At 38.6% G+C, this 21,854-nt stretch overlaps 10 protein-coding genes and 1 non-coding gene across 11 annotated transcripts; 6 read left to right on the top strand and 5 right to left on the bottom strand.

Moving 5' to 3' along the window:
• Nucleotides 1-226: 226 nt before the first annotated feature.
• Nucleotides 227-2,092, top strand: VMS1 (Vms1p; the record flags this gene model as incomplete). Its single annotated transcript, XM_455615.1, has 1 exon — nt 227-2,092. The coding sequence occupies one exon, from the start codon at nt 227-229 to the stop codon at nt 2,090-2,092; it is 1,866 nt and encodes a 621-aa protein (XP_455615.1).
• A 31-nt stretch (nt 2,093-2,123) lies between these two features.
• RDH54 (DNA-dependent ATPase RDH54) lies at nt 2,124-4,919 on the bottom strand (the record flags this gene model as incomplete). The annotated part of the gene is made up of 1 exon (XM_455616.1): nt 2,124-4,919. The coding sequence occupies one exon, from the start codon at nt 4,917-4,919 to the stop codon at nt 2,124-2,126; it is 2,796 nt and encodes a 931-aa protein (XP_455616.1).
• Nucleotides 4,920-5,290: 371 nt separating this feature from the next.
• KLLA0_F11847r lies at nt 5,291-5,364 on the top strand. The gene has a single exon. It is a non-coding gene; the product is annotated as a tRNA-Ile (tRNA).
• A 740-nt stretch (nt 5,365-6,104) lies between these two features.
• Nucleotides 6,105-6,962, top strand: ISC10 (Isc10p; the record flags this gene model as incomplete). Its single annotated transcript, XM_455619.1, has 1 exon — nt 6,105-6,962. One exon carries the CDS (start codon nt 6,105-6,107, stop codon nt 6,960-6,962), a length of 858 nt encoding a protein of 285 aa, XP_455619.1.
• A 74-nt stretch (nt 6,963-7,036) lies between these two features.
• Nucleotides 7,037-7,798, bottom strand: ARP10 (Arp10p; the record flags this gene model as incomplete). The annotated part of the gene is made up of 1 exon (XM_455620.1): nt 7,037-7,798. The coding sequence occupies one exon, from the start codon at nt 7,796-7,798 to the stop codon at nt 7,037-7,039; it is 762 nt and encodes a 253-aa protein (XP_455620.1).
• Nucleotides 7,799-8,050: 252 nt separating this feature from the next.
• On the top strand, nt 8,051-9,463 carry TMS1 (Tms1p; the record flags this gene model as incomplete). Its single annotated transcript, XM_455621.1, has 1 exon — nt 8,051-9,463. The coding sequence occupies one exon, from the start codon at nt 8,051-8,053 to the stop codon at nt 9,461-9,463; it is 1,413 nt and encodes a 470-aa protein (XP_455621.1).
• A 126-nt stretch (nt 9,464-9,589) lies between these two features.
• DMC1 (recombinase DMC1) lies at nt 9,590-10,579 on the bottom strand (the record flags this gene model as incomplete). The annotated part of the gene is made up of 1 exon (XM_455622.1): nt 9,590-10,579. The coding sequence occupies one exon, from the start codon at nt 10,577-10,579 to the stop codon at nt 9,590-9,592; it is 990 nt and encodes a 329-aa protein (XP_455622.1).
• A 551-nt stretch (nt 10,580-11,130) lies between these two features.
• ARX1 (putative hydrolase) lies at nt 11,131-12,846 on the bottom strand (the record flags this gene model as incomplete). Its single annotated transcript, XM_455623.1, has 1 exon — nt 11,131-12,846. The coding sequence occupies one exon, from the start codon at nt 12,844-12,846 to the stop codon at nt 11,131-11,133; it is 1,716 nt and encodes a 571-aa protein (XP_455623.1).
• Nucleotides 12,847-13,853: 1,007 nt separating this feature from the next.
• Nucleotides 13,854-15,092, top strand: PDA1 (pyruvate dehydrogenase (acetyl-transferring) subunit E1 alpha; the record flags this gene model as incomplete). The annotated part of the gene is made up of 1 exon (XM_455624.1): nt 13,854-15,092. The coding sequence occupies one exon, from the start codon at nt 13,854-13,856 to the stop codon at nt 15,090-15,092; it is 1,239 nt and encodes a 412-aa protein (XP_455624.1).
• A 1,240-nt stretch (nt 15,093-16,332) lies between these two features.
• Nucleotides 16,333-18,573, top strand: STE5 (Ste5p; the record flags this gene model as incomplete). The annotated part of the gene is made up of 1 exon (XM_455625.1): nt 16,333-18,573. One exon carries the CDS (start codon nt 16,333-16,335, stop codon nt 18,571-18,573), a length of 2,241 nt encoding a protein of 746 aa, XP_455625.1.
• Nucleotides 18,568-21,837, bottom strand: SPO71 (Spo71p; the record flags this gene model as incomplete). Its single annotated transcript, XM_455626.1, has 1 exon — nt 18,568-21,837. One exon carries the CDS (start codon nt 21,835-21,837, stop codon nt 18,568-18,570), a length of 3,270 nt encoding a protein of 1,089 aa, XP_455626.1.
• Nucleotides 21,838-21,854: the final 17 nt, after the last annotated feature.

The following is a 21,854-nucleotide window of genomic DNA, read 5'->3' on the forward strand; positions in this document are numbered from 1 at the left end:
AATACATACTGATGTCAGTAAATCCATTTTTTTACCCTGCTTAGTTGATCAAGTCTGGTCATGTATGGTTTTTTACTTCAATGTACTTTATTTATAGTGAAACCTTGATATTTCAAAGTTTGTTACTTCAATAAATCTTCTTCATTCATGAAAACTTGCCATCACACAGTGAAACGTTTTAAAAGAGGTGTTAAAGAGCTCAAAGAAGTGTGGATTCCCTGAACTGATGTCCGACAGAATACAAAAGAATGACTTGTACGTCTATGATTTGTCTGATGAGATCCTTTCTTCTTTGCAGTTGATATCTTTCGACTCTGATATGAATGAGGTTAAAGTGGTCCATTCTGATGTAGAAATCGAAAACAAAAAGGAAATTGAGGTTAAAACAGTACCTTCATGTGCTTCATGTGGTATTAATGCATTTCCTAATGATAATTCTGATCCTCGATATCATTTTAAAACTGATTTACACAAATTCAACATAAAAAGAAGAGTTTACGGTTTATCTCCAGTCGATGAGCAAGAGTTTAGGCAGTTGATTAAAAGTAAAGAAACAGCCACTGCAGAAGATTCTGACAGTGATTCTTTATCTGGTGAGGATGATGAGACAGATGAAATAGAAGAAGATGATATTTCTACAAGAGGAGGAGAGCAGTTGACAGCAATTCTCGAGCATGAACTCCAGGATTTGATGATCAATGACAACCAAACGGGACCCGTTTCTCATTTAAACACACAATCTCCTTTAATATTCATGCATTCTGCTGAATTATCGGGACCAAGAATTTTCGGGGCTTATAAAGTACTATTTAATGCAGAGGAATTGAAATGCCCATTGAAATCAATTCATCATTGGAAAAATCAGGATAAAACCGAGCATTTCTCTGTGTTGTTCATGATTGGCGGCGGTCATTTTGCAGGAGCAGTGGTATCGCATCAAAAGATACCAACTAATGGTAATAACAAAAATAAATATATCCTATCTCTACAAGAGCAGTCAGTACAGTTTTTGGAACAGAAAACGTTCCATCGATACACTACCAGAAGAAAGCAAGGTGGCTCCCAATCAGCAAATGACAATGCCAAGGGAAAGGCAAATTCCGCTGGTTCAACTCTACGTAGATATAATGAAGCAGCGTTGAAAGCAGACATACAAGCATTGTTAAAGGATTGGGAACCCTACATTGCAAAGTGTGACAATATTTTCATTAGAGCCAATAGTGTCACAGATAGAAAGATCTTCTTAGATAATACTTGCATCTCTAAAACTGATGTCAAACTAAAGTCTTTCCCATTCACTACGATGCGCCCATCCTCAAATGAACTAAGGCGTGCCTGGGTTCAATTGACGTATTTATCGATAACGGACAAACCTCAACCAAAAGTCAAAAAATTGCAAACTGATCATTCAAAGAACAAACCTAGGAAACTTACAAATTCTCCAACACCAGTGCCTCTGAAGACAGAAGATGAACAACATACCGAAAAGCTAATCTCATTTATTCAAAAGAGTAAGGCGCCGCTGTTAATATCGTATATCAAGAAAAACAATCTTGATGTCAATATTACTTTGCAACCCTCTTCTGAATATCATCACACACCAACAATGCTACATTATGCATCATCTCACGGCTTGAAACACATGGTATTGGTGTTGTTGTCCACTTTAAAAGCAGATCCTACAATTACTAACAATGTTGGAAAAACAGCGTGGGATCTGGCGAGTGACACCATGGTCAAGGAAACCTTCCAGTTGGCGCGTTATAATTTAGGAGAAAGCTTCACGGATTGGGAGCAAAGTCATGTTAGTGGAGCATTATCGGCTGAACAGATAGATGAAAGGCACAAGAAGATAGCACTCGAAGAAGAGAAAGAAAAGAAAGACTTGATAGAAAAAGAATTGCAGGCGGCAAAGGAAAGAATCAAAGAGGAAAAAGATGCTAAAAGAGGTCCCGGAATGAAACTTGGCGCCGCATCCTCTAACGTTCAAATAAATTTGAACTCTTTAACTGATGATCAACGGATGAGATTGATGAGAGAGCAGCGAGCTCGTGCAGCTGAAGCGAGAATGAAAAGATTTTCTGGTAACTAGATGCAAGTATAAATAGTAACATATATAACTTTTACACGGAGTCTTTTACCAAAGCATAAGTGATGTACTGTCGTGCATCATCAAAGACGTTATTCATAGCTTCGTCAATTAAGTCATTAGTCTTTTGTGGATCAATATGTTTGTATCCCAATAGGCATTTTCTCATGATTTCTGACTTTGTTCCATTTCGAAGTATCTCCTCCTTCTCTATAATTTTTTGGGCTTCTAGAGCATTGATCCAAATTGAAGCAGGAGGATTGTTTGATGGAGTCGCAGCAGCCTGGTATTCTGGCTGGGCGTTGGCTTCATCAGTACCCGTTATCTCTTCTTCTTCAAGCACTTCTACTTCACCAGAACAATTACAAATTAAGTCGTGGGTATTGGATAAAGTGGACAAATTAATGGTAAACAAGTCCTTCAACTCTTCCTGCTGAAAAAGATCATCATCATTTTTTGATTGATCTGTGGCACTGTCCAAGAACTTTTTAGAAAGCGCTATTTTCATTAACTGTCTTTGAAGTATCTTCTCATCAATACATCCGGTTGTCACAAGTCTATAAATGAAACATGGCCTTCTCTGACCATCGCGATGAATTCTTGACATGGCCTGTAAATCAATGGATGGGTTCCAATCATTATCGAATAATACAAGTCTTGATGCACCGATTAAGTTTAGTCCCACACCGCCTGACTTCGCACTTAAAAGGAAAACAAAAATAGATGGATCATTATTGAAGGATGTCACAATCTGATCACGGGTTTTGGTTGCTGTACTTCCATCTAATCGTGCAGAAGTGTACCCTTCTGAACTACAATGTCCCTCAATGATGTCTAGGGTTTGCGTGTAATTTGAAATCACTACTACTTTCTCGTCAGTCTTGGTTTTCAACTCATGTAATAATGAAAGAAGTATTCTAAGTTTCCCCGAGGTGAATTTTCCAGAGGTACTAGAAGTCTGAACTTGACTAAGCCTTTCTTCATAGTATGGATCTGTTTTGATCAAGCGGGTGGAATTGCAGATTTTTTTGAATAGAGTAATCAACCCCAATGAAGAGTTGAATGTCATGTTGCTGAAATTTAGCTGCCCTTCGGTTAAAATCTTGTGAAAAGCCTCTACTTGTTCAGCGGTAGGTTTGCAAAATATAATGAGATCAGTTCTCGGTGGTAAATATTGTTGTAAAATTTCATTGGTTCTTCTTAAGATAAACCGTTTCGTTATCTCAATTAATTGATCGGATCTCAGAAGTCCTTGTTCTACCAGAGTTTGATTTTGTTTAGCATTGACATCCCTGGATCTGGCGATAGGTAAAATATATTCCCTTTTAAACCTTCCGAAAGATCCTAAAATCCCAGGATTGATAAAATCAATTATTGTATAGAACTCTTCAAGATCATTTTGAATAGGTGTCCCACTCAATACAATTTTCTTCTCAATATCTAATGATTGCAAAACCTTCAAGATCTTAGAATCTTTATTCTTCAATCTATGTCCTTCATCACAGATAACAAGATCAAGGTTTCTCTTCTCATTCTGTAGTTCATCCTTGATACTGAGGAGTTTTTCATAACCAACAATCAAAACCTGATAAGTTCGGGGAACTTTTAGGAAGCTTCTCACTTGAGCCTTATCCTCTGTTGGAGAGTTCCTACTGTGTAAGGTCAACACTCCAATTCTATTCATAGGCAACCATTTTTTGAACTCCTTCTTCCAATTACCGATTAAAGTGACAGGACATACAATGAGGACCTTCGATATCTCTCCAGCGAGAGTTACTCCTCTCTGGTTTATTATAGTCGGATAAGGTGTTTGTTTCAAGAGTGTCCAAATTAGCGTAATTGTCATCAACGTCTTTCCGAGCCCCATCTCATCTGCTAGTAAACATCCTTTTATGTCATCATCTCTCTCGAGAATCATGCTTTCGTCACCTTTTGTATGTACCATGTTCATTACGCAGTCATAGAGAAATTTGACACCTTCGCGCTGGTGTGGTCTTAGTGTCTTCGACAATAGCGGGTCAACAATAACACTCACTTTATGATTCTCCGTTTTGTTCATGATCAATGGATCTTTAATGGAAACTGGATCAAACAACGGCGAATAAGTTATCTGCCCAATTAGTTCTTGACTCAGCGGTGGTAGAGCAGATTTGACAGTTGGTTGATCTACTAGTTGTTTCTGTGCTGGAGGCACTTTAGGCTCTCCGTTTAGGTGTTTTCTCAGGGGTTTGAATTTGGTCGTTATTTTCGGTATGAATGTCTGTATTGGTGGCTTACTTTCTATGGTTGCTTTATGCTTCTTGGCGACTGGAATATCCGTTATTCCAAGTGTATGACTGACTTTGATTTTACATATGTCTTGCACAGAGCTTAATTCTTCTTGATCGCTTATTCTATAATCGATTTGAAACTCGGTAGATCCGATTCTCCATATGGTCTCATATAAATCCCTATCCTTGATTGGAACTGATCCTAAAGAGACACCAGCTTCGTTGTAAAACTTCAATTTATCGTCGCTTGTCATATTGGCGTATCCATCACCATCCCACGTCTTGTTCTTCTTATTTGTAACCCTTCTGTAATTTGCTGTAAATAAAGAAACCTCCTGTGATGACTTAGACACACCAACTGGTGCATTTACGCTGGTTTTCAAACTTTTTGGGCCGGCATACGTTAGTTTCACAGTTTCAGAGCTGGTATTGGTAATTTTAGTATGTGAATGATGAGACTTTGGCCGAAGGCCGGTGTGTATCTGCTCAGAAAGGGTATCTCTTCCAGGTCTACCTACCATGCGTGGACGTTTGAAAGGTTTATTGACATAATGATTCATTTATTTGTACTTTGTCGCTCTTTTCCACTGAAGTAAATGCTTTGATACCAGATGGGGAGCGTACTATTGCCTGTGTTATGCGATGTGATGTATGTTGTTTACGTTTAAGATCTATATTGACATTATGCATATTAAAACGCGAATCTTGACGTGAGCGCTATGAGGGTAACAGTAACAACTCATATTTGCGTCTGCTCCCTTGGTTAAAGATCTTTGTAATAGCAATGACAGGAGTTGATACAAAAGGCCTCAATGGTGGGTAAGCTTCTCTACCCGTTAACATGCATTACTTCTCTTTCTACAAACTCATCCCCAACATATCACCAATCAAAGGACCAATACGATTCTGAATCTCAAAACAATAAGAAATTGGTTCCTTGGCCCAGTTGGTTAAGGCACCGTGCTAATAACGCGGGGATCAGCGGTTCGATCCCGCTAGGAACCATTCTTTTTTGGTTTTTTTTACTCCTTCTTGTTCTACGGTATTTCCCGTTAGTTGACAATGCTTTAGTTCAAAGTTCAATCATTAATATCTCTGTCCAAATAACCTGGTTGTACTGCCAATTGACCGGAGACATTATGTTACTCTTACGTATCTTTTCCTGTATCTGTTCTATATGTGAACCCCATACCCTGGAAGCCAACATTTCAAATTTGAAAAATGCGTAATATTGCAATATGTAACCCAGTTCACTAAAACATTGATACATGGAGATTGAAGACAAACAATTCAACAATAGCTAACTACTTATAATGTCTGAAAGTGAGGAGTACCACATTTCTGAAGCCGTTGATAATGTTGAAGAAAGTGGCTTTCAATTGGCCGAAGAAACCAAAATCTTGCGTGATACATTGGATCTATTGTTGAACAAATCGATAGAACAACGAAGGATTTGTGAAGAATTAAAACAGGAGAATAAATATTTACAGGACTATATTGACAATATGATGGAAATGGGTGATGTGTTGAATAAATGATTGCTGCTTTTCGAATCTTTCCCTTGGCATTAATCTCTTCTTCAATTTTCAAAGCTGCTGTCATCCGTCGACACCACAGAAGATAAAAGCTAATCATCATGTATGGTAATTTTTGTGTGCAACTTCCATGATGCTTTCTTAAAGTCTATATGGATAGCGTTCATTCAGGACCCCAAACAATAGATCTAAGTGCCTATTATATCGATCATGAGTGTTGCTTTAAATGAAAATGCAGGACCATACTCGGCTGCGGCAACGCAATTCGAGAAAGTCATTAAAGTTTTAAAACCTCCATCATTGAAAGAGCAAGCGGTGAACTCAAGGAATGTCAAGAGTAAGCTTGATCGTGAAACGCAGGGGCTAATTGACTATATCAGAACTCCGGAACCAGCGCTTGTGAGAGAAGGTCATACTTCCAAAGTTCTTGTTAAACCTCACGACCTTTCTCCATTGGACAAAAGTTCAGCTTCCGCGCCCGAGATTGTTTCTTCATTCATCCCTCCAGCAGAAAATATTGCGAATGAGAGTCGATTGATACATGTGGACGTACCGGCTCGTTTTAGTGACGTCCCTCCATTGTTACCTGATGACGCACCTTTGGATTTGCGATGTTTGGGGGGTAGACCTGCGCCAGGGTTTGACATAGGACCCTTGAAGGTTGACTATTGCGAAAATGGACTATATGAGAATGAAACTATCAGGATGGAATGGAAAATGCAGCAGATACTATCATGCGAGTTTGACGATAGGAAACAGTTTCCTGCATTTGCAAAGGAAATGGAATTACGCGAGAAGATAAGTCAATCTAAATGGTATCACTATCCCTTATATTATGCGCTAGGAATTGATAGTACTGGACTTTTCCAGTTGAAAGATGAGTTTGACTGGTACCAAAAGCATCCATGGTCTGCTTTTGATCAGATTGAGTCCGACTTTTTGGATTTGGAATTAGAAGAAAATGATACTGCAAACACTTCAAACTCTGGTTTTACTACTGACGATGGAGATTTGACACTTCCAATTTCAGAAACATCGGAACGGTCACTTGACCGTTATTTACCCTGATAGATATATAATTTGTCTACCATGTATGTAGATGTATTTATATGTATACTCTGTTACATATTCAATTCAACGTTTTAAATCTCAAATTTGCTTGAGTGCCAATCTGGAACTCGACCATTTTGTTCGTACTCAGATTTGGCAATTTCTAAGTTATCAAGAAGACCCTTCATCAAGTTATTCCAAGTATAGATCGACGTTCCGATCCAGGGTCCCATTCCAGCAACAACGTTTTTTTGTTCCACAATGCAGTTCTCCACTTGACTACTGTCAGTATTGAGCACAATCTGCTCAGATATGTGTTTAAAGATATCTATGGGTAGCTTAGATAACACATTGTCCATCAGAACTGACAAGGGTATTTCGTCATCATCATTAGAGTCCGCTGAATTTTGGTAGAAAATATCAACATTGTCGCTTCCTAATTTACTTGACCTACTATATGAATCCAAAATTCTCCCATCAAAGATAGGAATGAGCTCTGTATTCTTTGAGTTTACCTCAATATAAAGTCCGTTCCTAATTCCTGCTCCAATAAATGCAGCAAGGCAATTCGGCACAAAACAGATAGAGTTCACCTTAAGTCTTCCAAATAAAACCTTGCATAGCCTTTGTTTTCTGAGTATCGACAACCAAAGAGGTTCAGATATCACTATTTTAACGCCTTTACTATTATACATCAGGATATCATGGAACCAACTCCTACACATGGTATGTACCTGTATATCATCGTCTAGCCAATCTATGGTTCTCTGTATTGTACCAACGAAGTTAAAGTCTCCTGCATAGCCAATCTCTACTCGGGTATCTCCTATATTAACAACAATCACGACAGTCATAGCATTGTTTTTGATTGAATACTTTTTATTGAATCATCTACCATTCAGGAGACAAGCAATCTTCGTTTGTTGCTGATATCTTTTGTCCATGTACGGTGGATTAAAAGATGCTCTTAAGGAAATCAACCTTAAATATAGAAAAAGAACTTCAATATTCGACATATTCTAACCAATGTACAAGCAATTAACGGAGCTTAAAAAGAGAAAGAGAACCGTCAAGAAATCTCCGAGCATCACCACTGATCACTCAAAATGGGACTTATTATATCTTTACCAGTTCAGATGGCAGCTACTTGCTTCTCTTCGATGTTGGGGTCTTGCTGCTCATCATCTTTATCCTCTTTAGGGACACTTACTTCTTCTTCCTTAATGACTCGTATCACATATGCGTTATGGTTGCTCGTTAATTCTGTTATATCATGGGTATCGATGTCCACGAATAAATCTATATTATGGCCTGATAAGTCATGCACAAGCACAGGGGAGTGTGGGTTCTTTACCGTTCATAGGTTGAATTTTGCGTTGGGAATGATGCATATCATTTTGGCATTTATCATGATAAATATAAAGTCTACTGCGGATGCAAGAGCAAAGTTACAGAACGGAGCATGGAGTTTCAAGTTCATTTTTTATTTATTACTCATTCTATTTGCTTATTGGATCCCAAATGAATTCTACATCTGGTTTTCCAAATGGGTCAGTGTACCCAGTGGATTCGTGTTTATCTTGATCGGGCTTGTGCTATTAGTTGACTTCGCCCATGAATGGGCAGAGACCTGTATACAGAATGTGGAACTAGAAGATGAAAGATCCAGCTTATGGCGAAAATTATTGATCGGTAGCACCAGTTTAATGTACATCGGAAGTGCTGTCATGATGGTTGTGATGTTCACTTTATTCTGTCACGACGGATGTGATATGAACAGATCAAGTGCAACTATAAACGTCGCATTATCTGTTATCGTGTCACTAGCCTCGATACATCCAAGGGTACAAGAGTTCAATCCAAAATGTGGACTTGCGCAAAGTTCTATGGTATCAGTATATTGCACTTACTTAACAATGAGTGCTATGGCAAGTGAACCAGACGATAAATTTTGCAATCCATTAGTTCGTACAAGTAACACCAGAAAGTTCAGTACCGTTCTAGGTGCACTGTTCACTTTTATCGCAATCGCATATACGACAACCAGAGCTGCAGCAAACAACGCACTAAGAGGTAGTAGCGGAGCGATTTCTTTATACGATGATGATGTTGAATACTCCGGGATAGGAGAGACACGTAATCAACTGAGGTTGCAAGCGATCAAACAAGCAGTTGAGGAGGGTGCTTTGCCCCAATCCGCCTTGCTTGATTATGAAGCTGAGCAGCAAAGAATGCATGTCAATGATTCTGGTAGGGAAGATGGTGATGATGATGAATTCAATGTAACAAAATACAATTACTCGTTGTTTCATTTCATTTTCTTTTTAGCTACGCAATGGATTGTGATCCTATTGACTATAAATGTTACACAAGATGATGTTGGAGATTTTATTCCTGTTGGCAGGACATACTTTTATTCATGGGTTAAAATCATAAGTGCTTGGATTTGTTATGGTTTATACGGCTGGACCTTATTCGCACCCATTGTCATGCCAGAAAGATTTGAATATGACTATTAGAAAACACCTATCGAAGTGGTAAGGGAAATGGATGTGTGTCACTTGTTTATAGAGTTGTACTATTCTGTTCGTAAAAACGTTCTATCGATAGAAAGTATGTCTTTCTTACGAGCCACCCATAGTGGCTTATTCATCAGAATCCATTATTCCACGCTCACCAATGACATAAACGCACTCCTTTTCCGGCATATCAGGCGAATCTTGTAATTTCGCGACCCTTTCGTCACCTCTACCTTTTCTCAATAATATTCTTGTCGCACTTGCATGGGCTAAGACATGTCCTCCGACAGGTTTCCTACCATCGGCACTAGCAAACAAGGCAGAAGCACCGGGATCACTTTGAACTTGGTTGGTCATGAAAACTGCGATATTGTTCTCCTCAGCGATACGATTCAATCTAGAAAGATGTTGGTTTAGTTTTTGCTGACGCTCGTTCAATTCCCCACGGCCTGAATAATCAACTCTGAAATTGGCCATAATTGAGTCTACTATTAATAGTCTATATTCTCCTGAAGAGAGTTCCTCGCCAAGCTGTTCAAGTAACTCCATCTGATGCTCACTATTGAGTGCCCTGGCGTACGAGATATTTTCAAGGCACACTTCGGGATCCAAATCATACCCTTGTGCTATCTGCTTGATTCTTTCTGGTCTGAAAGTACCCTCTGTATCAATATATGCAACCTTACCCTCAGGTCCATTTAGTTCTTTTGGTAATTGAGCTGTCACGCATAACGTATGGGATAATTGAGTCTTACCGCACCTAAACTCCCCAAACACCTCAGTTATGGACATTGTCATTATTCCTCCTCCTAGTACAGAATCGAATTGTTTCGACCCGGTAGAGATAGACATAACTGCTTGACGAATCTGCCATTGCAGAGTTGCTGGAATAAAGCCAATGGTGATGATTTTATTGGCAGCTTCTTTAATCTTTTCTACCTTCACTTCCGATAACCCTCTAACTTTACACAAATTCCTTCTGGTCGTCGACAAACAAGTGTTAACGGTAAATATACCAGCAGTCTTCAATTTAGTTATATCAGACGCGTTAATTCCGAAGTTTTGTAACTCATCAATATTGACCACATTGGTTTTAGTTTCTGTCTCTGTAGACATGACAGCTTAAATAGAAATGGAATGGGACGTTTCAAGTAGAATGAAATGCAAAGTTATTGGTTTTTAGGATCACCTTCTCGCTCCTAGTTATGTGCACTAGATATCTCGCTATGTCATATTCATTGGTAGTTGGGTTTGTTGATTTGGTTTCTGACTCCAAATCCTTTTTATACTAAAATCTAATTAGCCGCCATCATTTTGAACGTTTTGATAATCCTTCCGAAGCAAACACACTAATAGTAGAAGAACTAATGACAAAGTTGAGAGCTTGAGTTCTATTATGATTTTGCTAGTGTACAGATCTACAAGATACTTAGAAGTTGCTATTTATACATTGTTTTTGTTGCAATTGGTTGGTAAGAATAAAGACTCATAAGAACAAGACTCTTGGGCTACCGAAATCAAACGAGTATTGAATATAATATGAACTGGTGTATCAATGTAGAGTTATTGTGTGCAGATGCGAAAAGGGTGTTTGTGTATGAAATAGAATTTGTTATCTGTTGAAGTAGTTCTATCAAAGAAGGTAGTTAATACTGGTAATGAATAAATTAGAATTTCATTTTCCATGGTTGAGTTTCTCTGATCTTCAAACCAAATCTCTTATCCTCGGACAATTGAGCCAGTTTGAATATACCTGCAACGATATTGCTTGCAGTATCCATAGAGTAAACAGAATGAACCCAGTTAGATTTTAGGTTTCCGCTGATTCTTAGCAACTCTTCATCACAGATGGCTACAGTGACACATTGACGGACCACAGGAACTGGCGTAGAGTGTTTTTTTAGCAAGGATTTCAACTGTAGGTTGGACAAACCTAGTTTAGGTAGAGGAAGCTCGAAACCTGGGTATAAACCTTTATTCTTTGCCATGGCGTCATAACTTGACACACCGGATGGGTTTGTTAGATCCAAGATCTTAGCCCAAGGAACGTGTTTTACGATGGTGACATCTCTGTCGATTGTTAGGTAGTTGTTAGAAATTTCAGAAAGACCTAATCTGAATGGCTTGATTTCTTGCTTGATGGTTTCGAAATCAGGCTCCTGTACGTCCAATGGGAAAGAATCAGCGATATGAGCTAATTTGGTAGGGTATACACCTTGTTTATCCAATCTGGTCAACACTTGTCTAGCAGCTCTTAACTTTAGAACATGGCTCTTTGAAAAATCACGGCAGATGGCACCTGGTCTAGCCACCACATCAGAGGATTCAGATTTACCGGAGAATTGATCGACAGTGTGTAAAGTGATCAAACCTGGCTCCAATCCTTGCAATGGAGCCAACTTCAAATCGATCATGTAAACTTCACCCTTGACAACGGTAAAATCATCTGTTGGGACCACGGTATCTTCGGTGATAAATGGGTTCTTACGCTTGACATCAACAGCAGTTTCATTGACGGTTCTAGCAAGCATAGCAGCTTCCTGATGAGACTCAGTCCAAATGACACCTTTGAAGTCTCTTTCGACAATGATATTTTCGTTTTGACCAGAAAGGAATCTTTTGATTCTTCTGATACGAGAACCAGGCACAACGCAACAATTATAAGATTGAGCAATGGTGTCAACTACGGTCCTAATCAAGGAACCAGTGACCTTCGTAGCGTTGAAATCAGCTGGAAGTTTGGTCAAATCGTTTGCAGCAGCTAATAAGTTAGTGACGGACTCAACAGCGATATGGGTGGCAGCTAGAGCATCAGCTTTACCACCTAGCAAAGCAGCTTCAGGTAGCAATTTTCCAGATTGGGCATCCTGAACGGTTGGGTAAATGACCACGGTGTGGGACACGTTACAAGTGTACCCATCGATGTGACAACCCAAAGTGATCTTAGCGACATCACCAACTTTCAAAAACCCAGACAAACTAGAAGTAACACCGTTACATAGCTCGATCGATTTGGTAGATCTAGATTTTTGGTTCCAACGGGACAAGTTTTCGATGTCATCCACTTCAGGACACCAGTTCTCGTTTATTTCATCGATATCAATACAAGTTGGCATTGAGATTCCCTTCTCGTTAACCTTATTGTTGAACTTAGTACTTAAACAATCGGCTATGAACGAATCAGTCAATAAACAAAGTTGATGAATCGGTAGCGGCTCCATAGACTTCTCATGATACATCTTATTGATCAAACTGATCAAAAAGTTTAAAGCAGTCTGAGCAATTTGACCTGCAGTTCTATATTTCTCAATTGTTGGTTCGATCAATACATTCTTATCTTTCAATAACACCTGAGTGTCTTCCTTTGAGATTTGTAACGCCATAGTACGGATAATTTTATCCACAAATTATTAGTATTAGCTGTTTTCTGATACAAAGGAGGGAACGATACACTATGATAATGATGTAAGTATGTACCTCGTTTCTCTTTACCTCATCTCATCTCATCGCTTTAAAGTTTTCACTGATACTTTTTTTTTCCAAATTTCTTTCCTGGATACAACCTTTCCTGCCACACAGCACTAAGATATTTCAAAAAATTTTCCAAAATATTACCCGGACCTCGATCAGAAGAGAATGAAAAAGAAATCACTTTCTGATCACGTGCGCCAAAAGTATTAATATTCGGGTAATGTGTATCATTAGAACTCATGACCCGCATATTATCCGGGTAATAGATCTGCTGCCCATGTTCCACCCAAACACCGCGCTGTGCACGTCACTTTTCCCACTCTTTCTAACAACAATCCCGTCTGTCTAATTGAATCAGCACAATAAACTCTACCTACACCAGACGAAACTGTCAGATATCCCATAATAAGTAGAATATCAATACTCTCCGCATCATCAGCTACCCAACGGTTCAAGTTTGACCCCAATTAGAGCAAAATTGACCTTGCTTATACCCACTTCTTGTTATTTCAAGTCCCTTATCTATACCGACTGGCTGGCTACGAAATTTTTTGAAGTTTTTTTCCCAAGTTCACAAGTATTTAAAGGCGGATTTAATTGTGAATATGATGAGAAACAGTTGTTGCGTGATTAAGAACCTTTTTTTGGTCTTTCAGTGATACTGAGCCAAGCAATTGATTAATTGACTGACTGATTGATTGATTGATTGATTTTTGTCAAATTTTTTGGAACAAGGAATCGTTCATTAGTTGGCTTTTTTTTGTTTTAATATAGAATCAGGAACTCAGAGCTTCTTCTTCTTTATTTCTTCTCTATACAACATATTTTGCCATCACTACTGCTGAGTGTGTATTTGTGTGTTCTAATTGTTGGTCGCTATAGTAGTTAATACCGAAAAGAACAATAAATTAGGCAAACCATGCTATCTTTGAAAGCTCAATCCTCTGTGGTTGGGAAGTCCAGCTCTTTGAGATTGGTTAGAAACTTTTCTAAAAACGTCCGTGCTTTGTCCCAGGTTGCTGATGAAACTAAGCCAGGTGATGATGACCTAGTTCAAATTGATTTGCCAGAAACCTCTTTTGAAGGTTATCTTTTGGATGTTCCTGAATTAAGTTATCAAACCACCAAGTCCAATTTGCTACAAATGTACAAGGATATGATTATCGTTAGAAGAATGGAAATGGCCTGTGACGCTTTGTACAAGGCTAAGAAAATTAGAGGTTTCTGTCACTCCTCTGTCGGTCAAGAAGCCATTGCCGTTGGTATTGAAAACGCTATCACTAAGCGTGATACCGTCATCACCTCTTACAGATGTCATGGTTTCACCTACATGAGAGGTGCTGCTGTTCAAGCTGTGTTGGCTGAATTGATGGGTAGAAGAACTGGTGTGTCCTTCGGTAAGGGTGGTTCCATGCACTTGTACGCCCCTGGTTTCTACGGTGGTAATGGTATCGTTGGTGCCCAAGTCCCATTGGGTGCTGGTTTGGCCTTCGCTCATCAATACAAACACGAAGATGCTTGTTCTTTTGCCTTGTACGGTGATGGTGCCTCTAACCAAGGTCAAGTTTTCGAATCCTTCAACATGGCCAAGTTATGGAACTTACCAGCCGTCTTCTGTTGTGAAAACAACAAGTACGGTATGGGTACCGCTGCCGCAAGATCTTCAGCCATGACTGAATACTTCAAGCGTGGTCAATACATTCCTGGTTTGAAGGTTAACGGTATGGATATCTTGGCTGTTTACCAAGCTTCCAAGTTCGCTAAGGACTGGACTGTCTCCGGTAACGGTCCAATCGTTCTTGAATACGAAACTTACAGATATGGTGGTCACTCTATGTCTGATCCAGGTACTACTTACAGAACCAGAGATGAAATCCAACACATGAGATCTAAGAACGATCCAATTGCAGGTTTAAAGATGCACTTATTGGAATTGGGTATCGCCACGGAAGATGAAATTAAGGCTTACGACAAGGCTGCTAGAAAGTACGTCGATGAGCAAGTCGAATTAGCTGATGCTGCCCCAGCTCCAGAAGCTAAGATGTCCATCTTGTTCGAGGATGTCTACGTTCCAGGTTCTGAAACTCCAACCCTAAGAGGTAGATTGCAAGAAGATACTTGGGATTTTGCTAAGAAGAGCTTTGCTTTCAGAGATTAGAGCAAGAACGAATTAGGTAATTGAACGTTAAAGTTAACTTCTTTGCGTTTATCCTTTTTTTTATTCCCATCTCTCTACTCTTCCCTTTTCGAAAGACAACTATATTCCTATAAACTGCCCTTTCACAATATTATGCTATAAGGTTCACAAGATGATACTATTTGTATAGTGCATCTGCTATTTTCCACCAATCAATATTAAAGTACCAAAATCATAAAAAAACACCTTTTAGATACAAGTGTTTTTTATTCATTTCATTCACGGTATGGTTTCTATTCAGATAACTGTTTTTTTCGGTTTTAAAACATGAATGTTCATCTGTGACTTCTCATTCTCTCTCTCTCCATGAGACTTCGTTGATGCTTATTCTCAATGCCGAGAACATTATCTGGTTACTGATGCCTGCCATTACGGATTACCTGCGTTTTAATTTCTTCCCAAACAAAACAACGATACAGAATTTTCTCATTACTCCCAAAAACTACCTCAATAATTCGTGCTACAATCTTCTTTTCTTACGTTGATCTTGCGCCTGTTATAAACATGATTTATTGTGAACTAGGTTTTGTAAACTAATCTGACATTGTTCTTCACCATAAATTGTCTCTCCCCTTTTTGGTTGCTACGATACAATGTCGTCAAATGCGAAGCCGCATATTAGACAGATGAAAAGTTACAATACCTTGTCCATCATTGAATCATCTACTCACCTTTCTAATGACTGATCTCACGACGACTTACCCCAATAATCATCTCATCTCTATTTACTAGACTTACATCTAGTCTATATATAAATTGTATTTACTGAATTAAAGTATCATAGATATACTAGAGACAGTTTTGTCACCCTGGTTCCAGAGTCACTGCAGGACCCTACTCATCGACTTCCTAAAATGTACACTTTGTCCTGATTTCATCACTATCTCTGTTTTCATTTAAGGGAAGAAAATTATTCATTACTTAAGACCGTTGATGTTTAAATCTGAAACAACCTCAAAATGGCATCATGATGAAAGGGGAAAATATAGTGATTGCAGATTCCGGGAGATTTGAGATTCTTTTAGTGAATTCTCCAAAGTAGCTACCATGATATCGTTACTTATGTGCTAATCTATCAATTGAATAACTGAACAATTATTGTTCAAAGTATTAAGAATACATCCAAAAGTCTTCAAACTTTAAGGAATTTAAGAGTAACACTACGGCTGACTAGAGCATATTAACTATTACTTTGCTAGAAATGTCTAGAGGTAATACATCATCAATGAATTCTCAGGATATCTTATTTCAATTGACTAATGTGGGATCCTCCCCGGTGCCTAAACTGGATACAGGATCCACTTCAGGGTCCAATACCTCATCGCCAAGAAGATGGACAGAGCTTTTTTCTAAGAAGAGAGTGAAGACGCCTTCAGTTGGTACTCCATCGACTGCATCATCCATGATATCTTCCTTCTATGATAGTTCTCCCATAAGACCAGTGTCAAAACAGCATCCTAAGCACCTCCTGGTAGATCCGATCATGCCGCCTCCACCCATAATGCTCTCTCCCATTGGACATGAGACCTTAGGAAAGAAGCCCACTCGAAAAAATGGTAATAAGTCTTGGAAAAATGAGAGATGTTGCATATGCGGAGATCTTTGTTCGTTCAAGGGTTCTAATGAGAAGGTAATCCCTTTGGAGTGTAACCATATGTGTCATGAAGATTGTTTAATGGTGAGTTTACGACCTCTTCCTCATAAATCAAACCTGTATGATGCCTTGCCGAAATGCGACATCTGTAGTATGTCATGCATACCGGGACAGGAAGATATGCGACAGAAGGTAAGGTCACACTTGTTAACCTTACCTGATGACGGTGAAAGTGTTGGACTCGAACCGTATAATCCTCAAGAAAACTACGAGCGGATAAAATTGTGCGATGCAGACCTCTTACCCAAGCACTCAGGTAATGATGAAACGTTTCCACATTTGCAGACTACTAGAACAACTGCAAGAAATAACGATATCAGGTTATCTTTTGCATTTTCTTTGAAACCAGGGAAAACGGTTACTCCATCTCTTCGAGATTCCATCCGTTTGCATAGGAGTCGCAGTATAAAAAGAAGATCCAACTTCAGAGGAAGTACGGTTTCTGGCTTGTCGTCCATCGTATCATCTTCCTCGAAAGATGACTGTCAACTGCCTTCTTTGCACGTTCAAAGGCAGTATTTCATTCAAGCGTTTTTGAATAGTTTTAGCGAAGTCAAGCCTTGGGAAATTGATGCTAAATATGGACTCTTACGATTGATAGATAATTTTTTGATATCATTAGATGGCATAAATTTCCAACACCAGGTTTGCTACCTATTTTCGGAATATTTACTAGTATGTCGACCATCTCCTGCTACTTCGGCAAATGTTCTTCAATTCTCGAGCTACCGTTGTTTCCAATTGAATAATCCTCCTGAACTAGATTTATTAGATGCAACTACTCTTGAATCAAAATCTCGTTCTGGGGAAAGAATTCTTATTAAACCTTATGGGTTGGATACAAAAGCTTTAGAAAAATGGATAACAGCTCTATTTGATCTTACTTTGCCGTTCGGAAATTATGATTTCACTTCGATCAAGGTTCCCGAATTTGTGGCTTGCATTCCTAGCACCAATGATACAGGTACAATCATTGTCAGACGACAGAGTACCTTAAATGAAACCCTTATCCCTAAAACAATTCGAGATTCATCCGTGTTAACCTCAATATCATCCATTTTGTCCATCAAAAGAGCAACACCAAATGAATTAAATTTGGTGTTGCAATTAGATAAAAGAAAGACTAATGAAGATAATATCGTCTCGATCAAGAACGTCATTTTAGCTTTGACTTGGAAGTTTTCTACTTTTAACTGCTGTATTGTTGATGTTGAAGGAATGGTCATCAATTGCGGAACTGCTAACGATGTTCTCAATTCGTTGGCTGGTCCGATAAAAAGTAATGGTAATCAACCATTCTCTCCAGATCTTTTACACCAATTATGGTATCGGCAAAAACAGAAAATATGCAAAAATGTTGGGGTTGTTGTTTTATCAAACTCATCCATGGAGAATGGTAAATCATGTCTTTTTAGCGATTATCGAATATTCGCTGATGCAGGCAAACGGCATCCAAATGAATTAAAAATAAAAGTAGGCTTTCTGAATGTAGATTATAGTGATAATATCAAAGAACTCGTTGAAATTCAGGACTGGAACGAATTGCTTGAAGCTGTTGCCTATAGTTTTAATTTGAGCTTTGATGATGATTTAGATAGTAGTGACTGTGTCAGTACCTCCTCTAGTGATTTTGAAGTGGATTCAGTTCCAGATAAGAATAGAACATTCCGGCTTTCATCACCTATATCCTGGGAAAATCACGTACAGGCTGACTTGACAGGATCTATGAATGGTATTAGTGAATCTATTGAAGACCGGCAATCAAATCATATGTACGACTATTTATAACATTTTCACTCTCTCTAATTCATCATATATTTTTACCATCCACAAATCTCTCTCTTGCCTGGATCGACACATAAAAATCATCGATTTTCCCGAGACTCCAAGTTTATCAACAACGTGAAATTTTGAAGAGTCCGGAGTTTCTGGTGTTATTACTGAACTTAACATTATCCTTTTGTTTGGAAACCACATAACAAAAGTCCTACTACTCTCTTCATCCATGCTTTTCCATCCGTCAGCATACACTCTTGAGAGACTATGAGAACCTGGATTAATAGAGTTAAAGTCTTTGTCTCGGTCCAAGAGTTCCTGTTCACTGAGGGCACCTGAATATAGATAGCATTTCTCTATCGGAATCGTTAAAAAATGTCTATACTTTGTCGAATCTTTCGCGTAGCCCCTTATGGATCTATCGAAACAGTGGTACAACATTATAAACCCAGGAATCAACACCATGAAATGCTTGTTGAATACTGAATGTTTTCTGGATTTATGATAAATTAATCCTTGGTGTATTATAGGACGCGACAAAGCATGAGCGCTGACGTTGTAAATATGATCGTTTGTTGTTGATAATTCTGTCATCCATTTCGGAACAAATGCAGATATGTGCTTTTCCTGAAGTTCAGTTATATTGAAGGTGTTGAGATTCTTTATTTTCAAATCCCAGAGAAGCTGTCGATCAGCAGCTAGTCTTCGCTTCCAGTAGAAGGCTATTTCACGTAGTCGTGATAACCACTCTTGACATGTCTCCGGATCAGGCGCCATGAGTAGTTTACTGACATTTTTACCAATTACTAACTCTATAATAGAAGACTTCGTTGCTTCAAGTGTTTGACTATTCTTCCATACCATATTATTTGCTTCATTCCATATTTTCATGGTCTTAATATTGAAGCCCGATGCATCTAAAAGCTTGATATCTGTACAACGAGTCAAGTCAATGCAATTATCCGCTTTGAGTATTAGTGATATTTTTCTCAGGAATGATCTACTAGCTCTTGCGTCGTGACTTTCAAATTCCGCAGTTGTTATATTCTCGTTTAACCAAGCGAAATGACCATTCTCATCTAATGGATATGGATTATCTTCGTACACTCTAGGCATGGTTTCAATTAAGTCATCTAGCCTGGCTTTATCTAATACTACTCCGAATGGATCGATTACGTCATCTTCCGGTAGTGGTGGTGTAGCCTTAACGGATCTAGTCCTAAAAAAGAGCCCGTTTGAAGTGAACCAGTAGGAAAGCTTAAAATAGGGATGTGAGAGTTTATATTCATTTTTATCGCTGAAAACAATATTGTTTTCAGATAAAAAACCCTCAATTGGCGAGGGCTCATTAATGACCTTAACGGTATCAGTGTGATTATCGATGGGTTTCTGTATGGATCTGGGGTAAGTTTTAAGCCTACGATATTCAAATATGTGAGATTTTCTCAAAACAAATGTTCCGTACAACAAATCAGTTTGATTGCCGTAAGACCATTCAATCCTATCGTAATGTTTCCAACATAGTCCCATTAGTATATTGGAAGCATCCCATTTTTTAACCTCATGTAAATATCCAAGTTGTATAAGCGTCTCACGTATAACTAGCTTCAAATATCTTAATATTGGAAGTTGTGCTACACGGTATCCATTTTCTAGTTGGAATATTTTCATCACTTCCTCCTCTTCTGCCGCCTTCTTTGCTAATTTCCTTCTTATTATTTCTGGGAGATCTACATTTAGTGATAAATTTACTATTGGAATATGGATGTCAATGTCACAAGGTTGTGCTGCAGGACCAATGCTGGATCTCAAAAATACCAACCACCTACTAGATGATAATAGATTATCACATCGGAATATGAAAATTTTCAAAGGGGAAAATTGTTTCTTCGATGTTGCTGTTTTCGTTTTTGCATTATCCGCAAACCTCATTTCTTGTGTTAATAGGTCATCTTGTTTGACAATGCAAATACTTTTGTCCAAAGAATTATAAAATTCAACAAGGCATTTCTTATCTAAATCAAACTGAATCTTGCAATGCCATGGTTTTCTATCCTTTGTTACTATTGGTTTAATTTTTCTTGAAGTGTAAAGTTGTAGCCTTACTGGAGCATCCGGGTTTCCCGTCCCTCTAGCTACAACGAAATACTCTTTCCATCGTTCATAAATTCTAGTATCTACTGGTTCATCTTCGGAGAAATGAGGGGGAATTACTCTGGCAGTTAAAGCTTGCTTAACCATAACAATCATCTTTTCCATCTTGATGATTTTCCCAATTTTAGTACTATCTAAAGTGATTCTATTATGTTCTGGGGAGGGTTTTTCCCAAAAACTCCCGAAATGAGCGTCTGGTACCACGGCACTAATCTTTTTGCCAATAGCTTTGAAAGGGGTATAATGTGCATGCGAATTATTGATTCTTGTCTGCTCCTCTCGAGTAATCGGTTGAGGAATCGGCTTTAGTATTTTAAGTGGATCTTTACTGTTGAGTGAACTTCTTCTCGACGTAAAAGATCGGAATGTCTGTCTCGTTGGATGTCTGAAAATAAGACGTTGGTTAGCATTTTCTTTGTTTAGTGTGTAGGTCCTTACATCTAAAGATCTTGTTTCATTGTCGTCTAGTACAGAAAAATCGGTAGGTGCTTCATTGTACTCGAGAGATTGTTCTTCAAGATCCGAATTTACTGTGCTTTCTCCATCATGGCCAATTAACGGATCCTCAAAATGCATTACATCAGCATCATTTCCACGATGCGCATCACTGGTTAGCCCTGATGGACTTTGCTGCACTACACTAGGTGAATTCAAGCTTCCATTCTGTAATGACGCTTCGCCGTCGTCTTCGTCATTATCATCATCATCATAAACAGTGACAAGTTTAGAGGGTTTAACGTTTTCATCGAAAGCTTTGTTCTTATCTGCGGAATGATACTGCCTCCAATGTATGAATCTTGTCTCCTTACCTCTACCTTTCTCGTAAACGTATTTTATTCTGTTTCGCAATCGTACATCAGTCAGCCTCTCAAAGATCGTGAAGATGTTATATGAATGCTGAAGATTCCATATTTGTGGAATTCCACCTATTAGGACGGATCGATGACTTTGTGAAATCTCCACAGCAGAGCAATAAGTTAGCTGGTGGGAGGTGAATGAGTGCTTGGGGATCTCGATCTTTTTCATCGCAGATTCCCCGAGACCTGCATTTTCCCTGATGTATTGTAAGAATCTATCATCATCCAATACAATATCTATTAGAACCTTAATTCTTTCGTCCATATGAATGTAAACCACTC

This window comes from Kluyveromyces lactis, assembly GCF_000002515.2.
Source record: "Kluyveromyces lactis strain NRRL Y-1140 chromosome F complete sequence".
NCBI classification, from domain to species: domain Eukaryota; kingdom Fungi; phylum Ascomycota; class Saccharomycetes; order Saccharomycetales; family Saccharomycetaceae; genus Kluyveromyces; species Kluyveromyces lactis.